The 15,935-nt window shown below is 49.2% G+C and overlaps 6 protein-coding genes across 6 annotated transcripts; 3 read left to right on the plus strand and 3 right to left on the minus strand.

Moving 5' to 3' along the window:
* Positions 1–340: 340 nt before the first annotated feature.
* Positions 341–5,268, plus strand: BDV38DRAFT_273371 (uncharacterized protein; the record flags this gene model as incomplete). Its single annotated transcript, XM_032057666.1, has 10 exons — positions 341–366; positions 424–457; positions 538–881; positions 934–2,890; positions 3,366–3,487; positions 3,574–3,601; positions 3,687–3,751; positions 3,808–3,842; positions 3,895–5,045; positions 5,110–5,268. The coding sequence occupies 10 exons, from the start codon at positions 341–343 to the stop codon at positions 5,266–5,268; spliced, it is 3,921 nt and encodes a 1,306-aa protein (XP_031910720.1).
* Positions 5,269–6,287: 1,019 nt separating this feature from the next.
* Positions 6,288–10,474, minus strand: BDV38DRAFT_285609 (uncharacterized protein; the record flags this gene model as incomplete). The annotated part of the gene is made up of 4 exons (XM_032060519.1): positions 6,288–9,595; positions 9,651–9,821; positions 9,874–10,129; positions 10,184–10,474. 4 exons carry the CDS (start codon positions 10,472–10,474, stop codon positions 6,288–6,290), a joined length of 4,026 nt encoding a protein of 1,341 aa, XP_031910721.1.
* A 595-nt stretch (positions 10,475–11,069) lies between these two features.
* On the minus strand, positions 11,070–12,129 carry BDV38DRAFT_254441 (F1F0 ATP synthase subunit f). Its single transcript, XM_032055324.1, has 6 exons — positions 12,096–12,129; positions 11,957–12,013; positions 11,873–11,887; positions 11,575–11,725; positions 11,452–11,517; positions 11,070–11,395 (listed from the first exon to the last, which is right to left on the minus strand). The coding sequence occupies exons 2-6, from the start codon at positions 12,002–12,004 to the stop codon at positions 11,370–11,372; spliced, it is 306 nt and encodes a 101-aa protein (XP_031910722.1). The 5' UTR covers positions 12,005–12,013; positions 12,096–12,129; the 3' UTR covers positions 11,070–11,369.
* Positions 12,130–12,322: 193 nt separating this feature from the next.
* BDV38DRAFT_285611 (ETC complex I subunit) lies at positions 12,323–13,084 on the plus strand (the record flags this gene model as incomplete). Its single annotated transcript, XM_032060520.1, has 3 exons — positions 12,323–12,561; positions 12,612–12,722; positions 12,775–13,084. The coding sequence occupies 3 exons, from the start codon at positions 12,323–12,325 to the stop codon at positions 13,082–13,084; spliced, it is 660 nt and encodes a 219-aa protein (XP_031910723.1).
* Positions 13,085–13,994: 910 nt separating this feature from the next.
* On the plus strand, positions 13,995–15,921 carry BDV38DRAFT_254447 (deoxyhypusine monooxygenase). The gene is made up of 4 exons (XM_032055325.1): positions 13,995–14,617; positions 14,707–15,354; positions 15,422–15,653; positions 15,716–15,921. The coding sequence occupies exons 1-2, from the start codon at positions 14,129–14,131 to the stop codon at positions 15,235–15,237; spliced, it is 1,020 nt and encodes a 339-aa protein (XP_031910724.1). The 5' UTR covers positions 13,995–14,128; the 3' UTR covers positions 15,238–15,354; positions 15,422–15,653; positions 15,716–15,921.
* BDV38DRAFT_285614 (DNA-directed RNA polymerase I core subunit RPA12) lies at positions 15,336–15,830 on the minus strand (the record flags this gene model as incomplete). The annotated part of the gene is made up of 3 exons (XM_032060521.1): positions 15,336–15,354; positions 15,422–15,653; positions 15,716–15,830. The coding sequence occupies 3 exons, from the start codon at positions 15,828–15,830 to the stop codon at positions 15,336–15,338; spliced, it is 366 nt and encodes a 121-aa protein (XP_031910725.1).
* Positions 15,922–15,935: the final 14 nt, after the last annotated feature.

A 15,935-nucleotide genomic window follows, 5' to 3' on the forward strand; every position in this document is an offset into this window, starting at 1 on the left:
TTGTAAAGTGGGAAGTCTTTTCCTTTTTCCTTTAGCGCTAGTAGATAATCTGAATTATTTGCGGCCAAAAATCTGGACCCGCTTACCTAATACCGTATCGCGGGACGATTAGTTACATTACATGCTAGTGCGTCTGCCGCGCTAAAGCTCTTCGCGGCTATCGCGGGCAAGTTGAAGACTGAACTTCTCAGCGACGTGCTTTTCGCCCGCGTCGGGTTATCATCTGCACTGACTTCTCTAGCCACTAGCCCTGGGGGCTCCGTTCAAGTCTCTATTTAGAATCTCGCATACGATACTATAATTCGATTGGTCTGAAGACGGCTGCTGAATCTTAACAACCATGCCGGTGGTCAAAGGAGGTGTCTGGTAAGAGCTATTGCGACTTGCAATATTCCTATTGATCAAAGGCTTACATGTATTTAGGACGAATATCGAAGATGAGGTGCTTCGGGCGGCGGTAAGTTAACATGCGCGCTAGATGAATATAAAGAAGCTTGTGGTGTGATCGGACGGTCACTAATAGATGGCATCTTACAGGTGTCCAAGTATGGTCTCAACCAGTGGGCGCGAGTATCTTCACTGCTAGCCAGAAAAACACCTAAGCAATGCAAGGCTCGATGGGTGGAATGGCTGGATCCCGGCATCCGGAAGGTCGAGTGGTCGAGGGAGGAGGATGAGAAGCTACTGCATTTGGCCAAGTTGATGCCCACTCAGTGGCGTACGATTGCACCGATTGTTGGACGTACGGCCACTCAATGTCTCGAGCGCTACCAGAAATTGTTGGATGAGGCGGAAGCTCGTGAAAACGACGAGTTTGGTCTAGGAGGTCCTGAGGGTGGGGAGACCGCTGCGCCAAGTGCGGACGATGTGAGACGGTTACGGTATGCTAATCTGTACTTATGCTATGAATTTCTTTTCGCTAACTTGAACTAGGCCTGGCGAATTAGATCCCGACCCTGAATCGAAGCCCGCTCGCCCGGATACAATTGACCTTGACGAAGACGAAAAGGAGATGCTGAGTGAAGCTCGAGCTCGTTTGGCGAATACACAAGGAAAGAAAGCAAAGAGAAAAGCTAGGGAACGACAGCTGGAAGAATCTCGGAGACTTGCTGTGCTTCAGAAGCGTCGTGAACTCAAAAATGCTGGTATCAACATCAAGGTTGTTACTCGAAAGAAGGGTGAGATGGATTACAATGCCGATATCCCGTTCGAAAAGCCGGCAGCCCCTGGTTTCTACGATACTATGGAGGAAGAAGCGAGGAATGAGAGACAGCGCGAAATGTTCGACCCCCGTAAGCAACAGCTTGCCAACAAGCGCAAAGGAGACCAAGACGAGGAGGCGGAGCGCAAGAAGAGGAAAAATGATAAGAACGGCAATTCTGCAGCTTCTGCAGCAGCAGCAAGAGCTGGGCAAATGCAGAAGATCCGCGAGGCGGAGCAGAGTAGCAAAAGAAGAGCTCTTGTCCTACCAAGCCCCCAGGTTAGCGAAAGTGAAATGGAGGATATCATCAAGATGGGTATGGCAGGTGATAAGGCTAGCAAAATGGCTGGAGATGAAGAAATGACAAGAGGATTGCTTGGAAATTATTCGGCAATCGTTGGCGGAACACCGATCAGGACTCCTCGCGCTGCGCCGGAGGAAGATCATATCGCCAATGAGATTAAGAACATCAGAGCCCTTACTGAAACCCAATCGTCATTGCTGGGAGGAGAGAACACACCTTTGCACGAGGGAGGATCTTCTACCGGCTTTGATGGTATTGCACCGCGGCGCCAGGAGATTGTCACCCCGAACCCTATGGCCACGCCTTTCCGACAGGCCAATGGTGGTGTCGGTGCGACACCTATGCGTGGAGGTGTTGGTCCGGGGGCGACTCCTCTACGGACCCCCCGTGACCATTTCTCCCTGAATCAGATGGAAGGCGGCCAACTTGTTGGGAGCACTCCGAAGGAGATCAGGATGCACGAGAATTTTATGCGTCAAAGCATTCGCAGCAAGCTTTCCGCGCTGCCAAAACCAAAAGAAACTGAATGGGAACTGGAAGAACTTCCTTCAGAGTCTGCAGAGCCAACTGTTAGTGAGGAATATAGGGAAGAGGATATGGCGGAGCGTGACAGGAGGGAAAGAGAGGCGCGAGAAAAGGAAGCACAGGCTGAATTAAAGCGTCAATCACAAGTCTATCAGCGATCACTGCCCCGTCCGAGCGTTCTAGATATAGATGCGCTGGTCGGACGTGCGTCGCAAGTGACGGATCCGATTGTCGGTATGATCTCCAAGGAGGCTGCTTTGCTCATTGCCCACGATGCTAGAAAATTCCCCGTACCCGGTGCTAAGGTAGAGGGCAAAGCACGGAAGGTGGAACGATTTGACGACACGTTGATGGAAGCAGCTCGCAGGGCTATTGTCACTGAAGCCACTTCCGATGAAAAGAAACCGGAGTGGACAGAGGACTTCGATGCACAGTGGACAACTACACACTCGAAGACTCTTCCAGGTCTTTCCAATTATGCCGACGACGAAGAGGACGAGTACCAACAAGAGCAACGCATGATTAGTGTTTTTGATAATGTGCAAGCCTCTCTGCTTGCCACAGCCGAGAGAGGAAACAAACTTGAGAAGAAACTTGCGCTACATTACGGTGGGTATCAAAACCGGGCGAAGATGCTACGGACTAAGATACTTGAAGCCAGCGCTGCCTTGGAGAAGTCAAAGGATGAGCTAGATGCATTCCGTAACCTGCAGATTTCTGAGGAGGCAGCCATTTCTACGAGGCTAGAGAAGCTGCGGGACGACGTGGCCTTTGTCATGAGAAGAGAACGTGAAGCTCAAGAAGTATACCGGACCCGAAAAGAGGAGCTTGGTGAACTCGTTGCAGGGACCGGGGGGATGGTTAACGGATGGCATTGATGCCAAAGCTGTGAGGTTAGTGCTTGAATTTTGTACTCCAAAATGTAATCCAATTATGCCTTCTTCCACATTTGCTGCAAGTCTTCATACATGGCGTGTCTATCGGATTTAACTGGAAGTTTTCTCATTCTGTCTCTTTATGCGGTGGCTCTATTGTTGGCTCAAGCCTATTTTATTTTAAGGGGATACTCAACACAAACTGAATGAAATGTAGAAGCATCATTTGCATGCTCAACCAGAAAAAGAACCACAGTATAACTGACTGTCACTGTCAATATCGGGTTGTAAGGGCTACTAAAAACGGATGATTAGATGACCACAGATTGGGAACCTCAGGCAAACAGCCTCAAAGGCGGTCTCTTCCGAGCATCGCAACGGACAATCCTCCATCCCCTCCAGTATCGTCTCCCTCCGTCTGCATCGCGTATTCCCTCCACTATTGTATCTCCATCTATAGAAACCCGCTAGACCGATCGAGTATCACTCCCCTGGCACGATGGGTGTCAGAGATTCCCATGGGGAGGCAACCGCGACGCCGGACCCCGTTGAGAAGGGGTTTGCCACCCTCAATACCATTCGGTATGTCGCTGAATATACCCTGAGAAATTATTCATAGTGTCCTTGATGTCTATTTTATCGGTCGCATCCACTAATCAGAACGATAGAATCGGTGTTAAGGCTATGGTTCAGAAGGTTAGTTGCTATTCAATCCCTTCAATTTTATATGATCACGTGATTGATATCATACATCAAACTATAAACTGACATAGCTTGGTAGGATGGAGAATTGAGAAAAGCCGAAATCTTGTCTATCAGACAGCGCAAAGATGGTCCAAGCTTTTAGTATGTCACAAATAGACATGGAATGTGCCTACACAAGAGTGCTAATCGGACTTTAGCGTCCATTACGTCGATTTCAATAAGCGTCTCGACGGTAAGTCTAGTGTCAGTGTTTATATTGCAAGATCCTGCTGACACAATTGTAGAGTGGATTGATTCCGCAAGGATTGATTTATCTCACGAGGTTGAGTGGCCGCAGCCTGAAAAACCAGAGAAGAAGAAAGCAGGCCCTGGTAACAAAGCACCAAGCAAGAATGCTCAGAAGCGTGCAAGAGCCGGAAGCCGCGAGGTTTCGGCAACCCCTGATCTTTTGACGGGCAAAAATACCAATGTTGGCAAGGCACAGCGTCCATCTAAGGCAGGCGGGAAAGAAAACCGTGACGAGACGCCTGCCAATTTGTCAGTCTTAGACTCGGAAGCCATTTCTGCAGACGTGACCCCTAAGCCCGAATTGGAAGATGTTGATATGATCGGCGTCAGTTTCACAGATACCAAGGAGGAGCATGAACAAGGTAAAATGTCGCGCGAAGAGGAAATCGAACGATTGCGTACAAGCGGGAGTATGACACAAAATCCCACGGAAATTCACCGTGTGCGTAACTTGAATCGTCTACAAATGGGCAAGTTTGACATTGAGCCGTGGTACTTCTCTCCTTATCCTGCCTCCTTCTCAGATGTCGACATGATCTACATTGATGAATTTTGCTTGAGTTATTTCGACAACAAACGCGCTTTTGAGCGCCACCGTGCGAAATGTACCCTAGTGCACCCCCCTGGGAACGAGATCTATCGTGATGATCATATATCATTCTTTGAAGTGGACGGTCGACGCCAGCGTACCTGGTGCCGCAACCTTTGTCTTCTTAGCAAGCTCTTCCTTGACCATAAAACACTCTACTACGACGTCGACCCTTTCCTATTCTACTGCATGGCCACTCGAGATGAGACCGGTTGCCATCTGGTGGGCTATTTTTCCAAAGAAAAAGATTCCGCAGAAGGTTATAACCTCGCTTGTATCTTGACTTTACCACAATACCAGCGTCTAGGCTACGGGCGACTGCTTATTTCCTTCAGTTATGAGCTCAGCAAGCGAGAAGGAAAGCTTGGCTCTCCAGAAAAGCCCCTCAGTGACCTGGGTCTGCTAAGTTACCGGCAATACTGGCGAGAAACACTCGTAGAGTTACTCATAGAGCCGGGCCGAGAGTCCATGAGTGAGAACGAGCTTGCTGTGTTAACATCCATGACCGAGAAGGATGTGCATGAGACGCTAGTCGTGTTCAATATGCTTAGGTACCACGTATGTTACCAGACCCTATCCCTCACCCCGTATGCTCAAAGCAGATAACTAACTGTTTGTACAGAAAGGAAACTGGGTTATCGTCCTCACGGACCAAGTCGTCGAACAACACAATAAGCGTCTTGAAAAAGAGAAAATTAAAGGGTCGCGCAAAATTGACCCTGCACGTTTGCAATGGAAGCCTCCAGTTTTCACAGCTTCAAGTCGAACATGGAATTGGTGAGGCGAAAAAACGCCCGACCGAAAATTATTTACACATGGCAAAGCGATTTTTCTCTCGCCTTAAACTTGTACATAAAATCATCTCTTTCGGTGTCGGACATTTGTATGATATCATTAGCGTGGGGCTTGGGCACTGGTGTTTTACTGGTTCTGTTTTAGTGGCTTGTTTGGATTAGAGGTTGTTTAACAACGTCGGGGACTAGATGATATTTTAATACACTCAAGCGATCAACCATGTGCAAAGTTCGCTCTAATACCTCTTCCTATAACTAGCAACGCAGAGAGAGCTGATGAACAAAAAGTGGATTATCTTACACCGTCTACAATGCCAAAAATTACCTGAAGATATGAACGAGAAATGTAATGCAGACCTGGCCTGGCACGATGCTAGATACACGCATATCGAGTCTCAAGACAGACCTTCGTACTTCAGTCCCTAGCCTGTCCTTGGCTTCTAACCATGAGAGCAAGGAATACACAGGCTTTGCTTCAAGTGCCAAAGTCTCCTGGATGAGATGTATAGGTATAGCAGAGCCCGAGACAGGATCTTGAGACAAATGAAAGTGCAAAACGGGACTCAGAACATCAAACAGCACAGAGCCTGGTCATGGGACACGGAGTAAAGAAAAATGGCTGAGAGGAAGTGAAATGAGAAGAAAGTAAGACAGACTCGAACATCTGTATTTCTCTCATACGGACAATAGAATAAGTCACAGGACTGGTGTTTTGTATGCGGAAGGGAAGGATTTCCCATCCAACTCAATATGGCGATGTTGCTCGGGGCCAGTGTTGATAAGGTAGACGGAGGAAATAATGTACGGTTAGAAAAGATAAGGACATTAAGAAGGGCACTAGAAATTCAAGACAAAACCAGACCCGTCAATTCCCCTACAGGCGTAGCTCATCAATACCGAAAAAAGACGCTCAACGAATATCGGAAACCCGACAAAGGCCAATTCAAGGCTGAAACGTAACTCAAAAAACGGGACATTATTCCGCATGCATACTTTCAGGCTGCGCTTAACGAGACCCGCTGTAAGTACGTGGGCCCCAGGAAGCATTGCGCGACTGGTGTCGCGGAGAGCTTGTTTCATTGTTCTGCTGGGAGGATGATTTCTTGGGGTTCGAAGCTCCAGATCCTTCGCGGGGTTTCGTATTCTTTCGAGGCTTATAGGTCGAAGTTCCACGCGGCCGGGGGTTCTGGCTTCCTGCCTTCCTCGGGAGGGCTACCGTTTTCGCAATGATTGTACCTGGGAAACGGATTGAAACCCGCAAATTTCCCGAGCCATCTTTATCTTGGAAACCAAATGAATAAGGTTCAACGCTATGAACCTGCATTAGCTTCAGATGCTTAGCTCGTAGTCTCGACTGCGAAGGTGGCGGCGCCGCCTGCCAAGCTGCGGGAGGAGCCCTAGTAGGTACTCGAACAACAGGTAGAGATCCTACTTCACGGTCCTCAAATATCTCTTCGGTTTCTTCAACCTGCTTAGCAGTTATCTCGCCGTCTCCTGTTGGTTGCTCGCCATGTTGAGGGAGCGAGACTGAAACTGCGGCGATATGCAATACGTCCAGGGGTTCTTTGGATGCAGATGTCACGGCCAATGCAGTCTTCCTCTCAGGCACTGTCTTCTTGCCGAATAAGGTATTAATCTTCTCCTGCCACGAGGTAGCAGTAGAGACAGGAGTGCGGGGCGGCGCAGCAGCCATAGATGCGAAGGTGGGAGGAGGTTGTGGTGGAGCGATGACTTTCGGTGGAAGTTTGACAATGGGCCTTGGCGCAGGAAGGTGTACCAAAGGTTTGCTGGTATTCCCTGTGAAAACTGGATGGGTTGACATTTCTTCTGGTGGCGGTGGTGAGGGGCTGCGAATAAAATCGCCTTCCGCAAAAGGTGGCTTCTTGTACTGCTCGGATGCCTGTGGGAAGAATCGTGAACTTCGAACTGGGACGCTGCCAAGAGGGCGTGAATTGGTCTCTGTAAAGGGAAGAGGACCAACAGAGTGATCCAGCCCCGGAAGAGGATTCGGTGGATTCGGTGGGTTGGTATCTGCTGTTCTAGATATACCAACAACCTGTCTTTGCCCGGCCTGGTCTCCAGTCCGTACCTGCCGCCAAGTCTCGTTGAAAGTTACCTGTAGAGAAGATGGTCCCTCGCGCGCAGCGTTCATCTCATTACGAAGTTTTTCATTTTCTTCTGCTTCGCGCTTGGCAGCAACTGTATGGAAATTGTTCCAGGCAACGGTCCCAACGACACGGTTGTCATGTTGCCATTGATTTTGCGAACTTGGAGGTCCAATAGGTCCAGGACGGGCGATGGGATTCAAAGACTCGTATGGTGCATGCCTAACTTTAGGGGACGATATGGGGGATATTGGTGTACTTTCTTGAGGCGAGCGCGAAGGTGTAGAGAACGATTGTGATCCTGAAGCGACAGGGGGCTGATCCAAAACAAGGGGGTTGCGCAGCGGAACATCTCTTCCTGGCGGAAACCCGGGAAGACCCTGTTCAAATATACCATTACCCAAGGTCTTATCACTGCTAAGAGGTTTCCAAGGGTTCGCCATGGAAGGAGAGGTCCCGACTAATTTGGCATTGGGAGTCCACGGTGGGTAGGAACTAGAAGCGTTGAGGCCACCCCTCCACTGGGTTGACTGCTCATCGAGTTTGTTCTCTGTCAATTTTTCAGGCGCTTGTGTTTGAGAGTGACCAGGCTGTTGGAGTCCATTCGTCGTGCTAGTGTCAGATTTGGGTTCCCGGGGAGGTGAAGAGGCGCGCCGGGGATTAGCCGTCGACGAAGACTTTTCCCCTGCTCTTTCCCTCTCCACTAACTTTCTCACGGTGTCGGGATGATGAACCTTCATCATTCCATATTGCTTTGGCTCTCCCGTTGGTTCCGGAACCGGGGGTTTGGGAGGGGACAACGATGTATGAACAACACCGGGGGAGGGAATAGTGTCAGGCTTACTGCCTTCCAGAGTCTCCTTGCGCTGCGACTTCGGTTTATCGGGAGGTGGACCAAGGGCTTCGAGCTTTTGCCGGATCCTTTCCCGTTTGGCAGCCTCCTCCTTTTCTTCTTGCTCTATTCTTCGCTGCCGAGCCTCCATTCTCTTTTCTTTCATAATGCGTTCTTGCATGGCAACTGGATCTTCCTGGGGCGCCTGTGGAGTCGCAGTTTGGCTCACAGCATAAGGAACATATGGCTGACTCGTGCCATCAGATGCACCAGAAGCTCTTTCATGTACGCCAGCCACACCACGCGGAGGCCAGGAATGATCGGGGCCATGTCGAGCAGGAGAAGGATCCCGCAAAGGTGTCTCCTGTTGAGGCACCAAGCCTGGCAACGGGGTTTCAGCCATACCGTTCGCCTGTGATCCTCTTCTAGTTTCAAATGACCGTAGATTTGCATCGGTTCGACCAATTGACATCCGACGTGCAAAGCTGCCACTTCCTCCGCTGACATTAGATGAAGTTCGCCGACGTGTCCAGTGAATGCCATCCTGTCCGCTTGATCTATGTGTCTGAAACGCGGGTGAAGGCTCCGCAGGTCCTGCCTGTTCGCCCTGTGCGGGCCTCTGCAACACGGAGGGGGTGCGGAAGCTCTGTTCAGTGCGCCAAGATCCTTTCCTAGTTTCAGATACTGGCTCATACCGACCCGACCGGGAGTTGTATAGCTCACGGGTACCAGACTGCGAGTCTTTCCATGACCGGTTGAAGTCGTCTGCGGCGATCTCCTTCGGATGAGTAACACCGCTATAACGGTCGATTGTGTGTGGCTCTCTGGGCGAAGTATGTACCTGAGGTTGAACTTGCACAGGAGGTATAACAGGAGATATTTTCTCGACTGGTGGTAGAGGAGCCCATGGTGACTTAGCTGGGGGTGGCGCCGGACTTGTAGATAGTGAAGGCGATTTGTCGTTAGTACCTTTAGAAGAGATGCTTGCGCTTTTTGCCTGTCTTTCCGCATTTGCCCCCAGCCTGAGAACAGTGGGATTCGGTCCAACCGAAGTTGTAGGCTTTGGGACAAACTTGGTAGCCTCTTTGGTAGTGGGGACTTGCTCGGGGCGAGGAGGCGGGAAGTCGTCCTTGGGTTCCATCGACGGCATGTTCTCTTGCTTTGGTGCCGCAGTGTGTTCCACTTGAGAAAGATTGGTCTTTGTTCCATCAGTCCATTCAATTGTTTCCGGCGCCCAGTCATCTTCATCATCATCAATATCGGCCCACTTTGCCTCTGTTCCGCCGCCATCTTCTTGGATACGCGACGTCATGTGGATTCCATACTGCTGCTTAAGCTCTTCGTCCGTCAAGTGTTTCGGTGGAGTCTGCTGGACCGCTGTGCACGATTCATAATTAGCGGAGACTTCCAGAGTCTATCGATACTGCCTTACGTCGGTTCTTATTCCAAACTTGATTTGGGTCAGGCCCACTTCCAGCTGGCCTCGCTGCACTCGTCCCAGTTTTCGATAGTGAGTCGCGTAGACTGCTAGTGGTTTTCGCGACCAAGCGTGGTCGTGAGCTCTGCAATGGTACACCCAGCGGGGTAGTTGAAGACAACGGAGCTAGGATCGGTTAGACTTCTAATTGGCGTGGCACCTTGGCAAGGATAAATACCTTTCTCAGCAATCTTAGCTGTCGGGGGCGTTCCTGGAGCTTTGGGTACTGAAAACTTTGCGAAGGAGACTGGCTTGAATGATGTCGGCCTCTTTGTTGAACTTGCACGTGAGTTAAGTCTGCTCTCCGTTCGACTGGCGTCGGATTCTGAGCCGCCCTGAGAGGCTGTATCCTCTCCAGCATCGGAACCGGATGCTACTCCATTTAATTCAAGTGCCCTTGTCGCCACTGGCCCAGGACCTTGCCTCGAATTATCCTATGTCTGATTCAGTATGGGGGCCCTTGTAGTACCCGGGTAACCAAGACTCACGGTCGTCGATTGTTCCGTATCCCTCCCCGGGGCATTCTTTTCGTTAAACGTCTCGGATGAACTCGTACCATGCGTGCCTTGCTCAGCGTTCGTGATTGTTTCGAGCTGTGTATTTGTTGCGGTATGTTTGATCTCCCCCACGTCCCCTCCGGCAGGTTTCTTGTCGTTGGTGCTCGCAGGAACGTCGGAAGGCGAAGGCTCGCCGCCCGACAGGGTTTGATTTACCACATCGTGGCTGCTCTGCTCTGCCATAACAATTCTCGAGTCTGTGAGGCCAACAGGTTGCGACATCTGTTAGAGAAGCGTTCTGAAACTGTAAACACTGAAACAAGTGGCGACTATAAGGTTGAACTCATGGCTAAACTTGAAGGAATGGTCTGAGAAGTACCTATTGTCAGGTATCGAGAATCGCCACGGTCGAACTATTAGCTCAACTGCCTGAGCCGTGAAAAGCTCCAAGCGACCAGGTGGACAGCGGAGAATGTCCCAGGTAGAGAACAAGAGATAACGCTCGGTGAAACAAGGTCGGGCGGGCGGGAAATTCTAGTAGAAGAGTGAGAGCCAGCTGCCCAGTTAGTCCCCAAAGGGAAGTTCAACAGTAAAGTGGTGCTTCTCAGGTTGATGTGATCGGGTGATGGCAGCAGTCATGGACGGATGGGCGGTTCAGGTTGAGACTAAGGGTGGCTGTTTTCGGTTAGCGTGGGACGAGTGAAGTACTCCGTAAAGCAAACCTTTGTGGCTGGACCTGTTGCGGCCGATGCTGACATTCACTTCACTAGTATCCTGTTATTTTCTTATTACCAGTGGTGATATTGGGAACTATTGAAATAGTGGATACGTGCCTTTTTATTTACGTTTTTCTGTCTTTCTTCTTCAGGCTATACTTTTCTTCCTTTTCAATCCTAGTTTATTGTATTCACATGATCCAGACTTTTTTGTCACTAATACCAGTCTATAGTTAACATGACTAAAGATCATTCCTTGAAGTAGCGCAAGATATGATTCATTGTTACTTTAGTCATCCTATGACACAATCATAAATGATCTGGAGACAACGGTGAGTCACCACTAACTAGGCATCTGTGAAACGTAATAAATAAGCTTGAATGTGTTCTACATTGCCTTCATTCTAGGTCAGCGGTATATACACAAATCTTCCGCGCCCCTCAAATCATAGCGAGAAAATTTAGTGGGGGTGGTTCTTGTGGTGGCCTAGACTTGTGTTAGATTCTCGACGCCCAAAGTGTGGTATAGAAAGGAAAACATACGGAGGTGGAAGTAGTACTCCATGCTGTAGCCGAGGAGGAGAATGCCACCGATGGCGTGGGCAAGGGCTATTTGATCATCAGCGAATGCCATGTATACCTTTAGGAGCGAGAGTGACTACTTACGAGCAGCAGAGGGGTTCTTGCCGAAGTAACGAGCCTGGTAGCGGCCAATGAGACCAGTAGGCTTAACTTCAGGAGCCGAGCCACGGGGAAGGCGGGCATAGAAGTTCACAACGCGGTCCATACGGGCAGCATCCTTGGCAGCGCCAATCGCCTTTCCAAGTGTCAGTGAAATCCAGTAACGAGCGGGAGAAACTGTATGCTACGGTGTCCCGAGCCGCATTGAAAAAAAGAAATTGTTCCGAGCAGAGCGACTTCAATGGCTGCCGGGGAGCATGACGGTAGGGGAAAGGAGTCTCACGTTAGGAGAAGCGATCTAGAGACGAATCAGTATCGTTTGTTTAAAATATTCCCGTCGGTTCTCGTTCTCTTCGCGGGTTCTTACCTTGGGAGGGATCAGGGTCGAAAGACCTCGGCGAGTGATGTAGCTCATCTTGTGTGACTAAGTCGGGTTAGGAAAGTCTGAAACGCACACCAGTAAAGATTAAGATAGACAAGATCTATCTTATAGGCATAATCCTTACCTTGATACGAGCAAGTGGACTGAGATGATGGGCTAATGGCAGAGAGAAGGGAAGTGCCAACAGAAGCGGGTTGTCGGATGAGCGGTTCCTAACGCAGGGAGCCTCATGCTGCGCTAACCATATTTGGATTCGTCTTAACGACCGGCAACTTGCCGCATACCTCACCTGGCAATTGCACTTCCTCAGCGTCTTGTTCTGCTCAGCCAACGAGGGACACAATTGCCACAATGTCGCTTTTCAGGGCAGGAAATCTCTCCTGCTTCCGAGCTGGCCGGCTTGCCGCGCCTATCAATGCTCGTTTTCTGTCCACTAACACCGGTCGAGGCGACCCTTCCGTGAAAACCAGCCCTGCTGATGCCCCGGCGGTACCTCCCAAGGACAGCTCATTGATCCGCCAGGAGGGCCCTGCTGAGGCAATGGCTCGTCACCAACCGGATTACGAGGCCACAATTGATCACGGCACCTCGTAAGGGACTCCACGTAACGCCAGGAGCGATTTGGCTGACAGAGACGTAGGAAATTCTCTCCTGTGCCTAAACGTGTCATGGATGGAAGCGAGCCCGGCGACACCGTTCCAGCTGCTGTTCTTTCCGGTGCTCCTACCGACCTCCAGGCTCGTACTGTCAGGTATAGATGCAACCTTCGAAAATCCATCTCAAACGCTAATTATGCCATTTAGAATCTACCGCCCCTCGAAGCCCGCCACGCAATCTGGTACCTGGCACCAGCACCACTGGAGGATGGATTGGGATGTGTTGCAGAAGGGCCACCGCTGGGAAAACCCTCTGATGGGCTGGCAATCGTCTGCTGATAATATGCAAGGCACTAATCTGAACTTCAAGTCCAAGGAGGATGCCATTATGTTCGCGCAGAAGCAAGGCTATGAGTATTTTGTTCAGGAGCCAAATGAGCGGAGATTCGTTCCTAAGGCTTATGCGAACAACTTCGTTCATGAACCGAAGAAGATCAAGCACATCAGGACCAAATAATCGATTACATCAAGTGTATCTTGTACATAAGCCCAGATTTTTACTCTTTCGGAATTGCTCTTTCAGGTGTTGCATGACTCTTTTAACATGCTTTCAAGGCCCATAGACTGAAGGCTAGGCTCCCGACCACCCAGGCTGGACAGTTCACTGGGCAGGGGAGCATGTACTTACAGTTCTTCATGGGTTGATTTCGGTCTGTGCTCCCAATGACCGAGAAAGCTATCTAGCCAGCTCTGCCCAATATTTCCATGGCTGCTAGAGTGTTGTACCAACTCGACTGAAGAGTCGATTCATTTTGCCTATAAAAATAATACAGGAGCTCGTTTACACCAAGATCAAGCGAATATTCACAGGAGCACCTCTTGATTTTGCATATTTTTTTTTGATCCTCTGTGAAGATTCACGAATGACGTAGTGTGTGTGTGTGCGTGCATATAACTGCCTCTTACGATAGACCCTTCTATATTAATTTACCCAATGCAGATGACTTAAGATAATGATTGAAATACTCATGTACATACAAATTGTACTTGTAAGCTTTATAACAGACGACATGCAGCTAAACCAAAAAATGTGAACTCCGAGCGTTCTGGTTAATTATAGACAAATCCAAGTCCATTATAACCAGAACTATTTTCTCTTTGCACATTGCAAGTCTCCATAATAACTGGGTCGAAGGAAGAGTAGATAAATTTTATATAGTCTCTCCTTAGAAACTATACATACGTATAAACGGTAAATTCCCAAGTCCCACATATATAACCTACTAACTCTGCGAAAGAATATTAGCCTAAAATTTCGGTACAGAATGAGAAACTCTCGCAAATTCCGGTACTAAGCCTTAAGTCAGAAAAGATGTCGAAGGACTAATTTTTTCCTTCCTTTTTTTTTTCTAGGCCTAGTTGCGGCCGGACAACCCCGCCACCCCACCTAAAATTTATTATCTGGTGAAGATAAGATCGAAAATTTACATATACTCACTCTGTGGTTTCATACTTTCCTCTGCTCTTGGGCTATCGCGAAAACATACAGACTAGATATAAAATGACTTCTACTGCAGTTGACCACCCTGAGGGAGTGGATGAAACCATCCTGACTCTTCGCAAAGTTCTCGTCAATGAGTCCGAGCCGCTTGCCCGCCGATTCCGCGCCCTGTTCTCCCTGAAGTACATTGCTTGCTTGCAACCGCCCACCGAGAAGACATTGCCTGCAATCCAGGCCATCGCAGCGGGGTTTGCGTCGTCCTCGGCTTTGCTGAAGCATGAGCTCGCATACTGCTTGGGCCAGACTCGTAATCCAGATGCAGTCTCGTATTTGCTGGAAGTGGTGAAGAACACGGAACAAGATGCAATGTGTCGCCATGAAGCCGCAGAGGGCCTCGGTGCTCTGGGGTTTGACACTAGTCTGGATGTCCTGAAAGCTTTGCGGGATGATGAGAAAGAAGAGGATGTGATTAGAGAGACATGTGACATCGCCGTCGACAGAATTCTCTGGGAGAATTCGGAAGAAAGAAAGAGCGAGAAACTGAAGCCTAGGTACTACAACCGTTTCAAATGCTCCTGTATCCGCTAACAGCTTCGTTTTTTGGGAAATTCTTCTAATTGTATTTGTTTCTTCAATGCAGTGATTTTACCTCGATTGACCCAGCCCCACCACTCCCAATGGCGTCCAGCCAGCCTTCTATTTCCGACTTGGAAAAAACATTGCTCGACACAAAGCTCCCTTTGTTCCAAAGATACCGCGCTATGTTTGCCCTGCGTGACCTTGCCTCGCCCCCTGATCTTCCTACAGCTGTCGAAGCTGTCGAAGCGTTAGCTAAAGGACTCAAGGACCCATCTGCTCTCTTCCGCCATGAAGTTGCCTTTGTGTTCGGTCAGCTCTGCCACCCGGCGTCTGTTCCTAGTCTCACAGAAACCCTCAGCGACCAGAAAGAAATGGGTATGGTACGACACGAGGCTGCTGAGGCTCTTGGTAGCTTGGGTGATGTTGAGGGTGTGGAGGACACCCTAAAGAAGTTCTTGAACGACCCAGAGCAGGTGGTGAGAGACAGCATTATTGTGGCTCTAGATATGGCGGAGTATGAGAAGAACGGGGAGATGGAGTATGCGTTGGTACCGGATTCAGCAGCCCCGGCCGCTGTATCTGCTGCTTGATGAATTTCCGCAAACTAAAAAAAGATTACAGTGGCTTAATTGATACTCGCTTCATAGATGTACAGCCGCGAACCCAAAATAGAAGTCCTTTCCGAAGTTTAGTTGTTTTGTGTCTCCCTGTAAATCAAATATTAGCATCGTGTCCGAATGACCGTCGACGGCCAATGGAAGTCAAGTGGCATACTTGTAACCGCAAACGCAAGTGTAAAAGACCGTGCTTCCTTCGTCTGCACTGCGCAATTGCACAGTTGTGAAATACATCTCTTTCCTACCACATCTCGCACAAGTATGTTGTGTAAGAGCTTCTGTCCTTTTATCTGCAGCTGTCAAGTTCTGGACTGCAGATCTTTTTGCCCTCAGTGTCGAAGGGAATGCACTCGCTTTGGATTCAGAGACAATAGTTTTAGGGACAATGTCTGAAAGGAGAATGAGGTTAATATGAGCCAGGCAGAGACTTCCCCGAGTGAAATCAACTTACCTCGATTACGAGCTCCGCAGATACTGCAGACAATGAGTTTTGTAGGGTCACCAGACGACTCATCTAATAAATTTCCACAGTCATTACAGAAGATCAAGGACCCAATCGCAGACATCTTGACAAGTGGTGGCTTGAATAAACTTGTAGTTGAAAGAGGTATCTGGAGCGATTAGTTAGTACTACTTTTTTTTTCTTTGGCTGGTTGGCTGGCGGAAAGAAT

This window comes from Aspergillus pseudotamarii (genome assembly GCF_009193445.1).
Source record: "Aspergillus pseudotamarii strain CBS 117625 unplaced genomic scaffold BDV38scaffold_51, whole genome shotgun sequence".
NCBI lineage: Eukaryota > Fungi > Ascomycota > Eurotiomycetes > Eurotiales > Aspergillaceae > Aspergillus > Aspergillus pseudotamarii.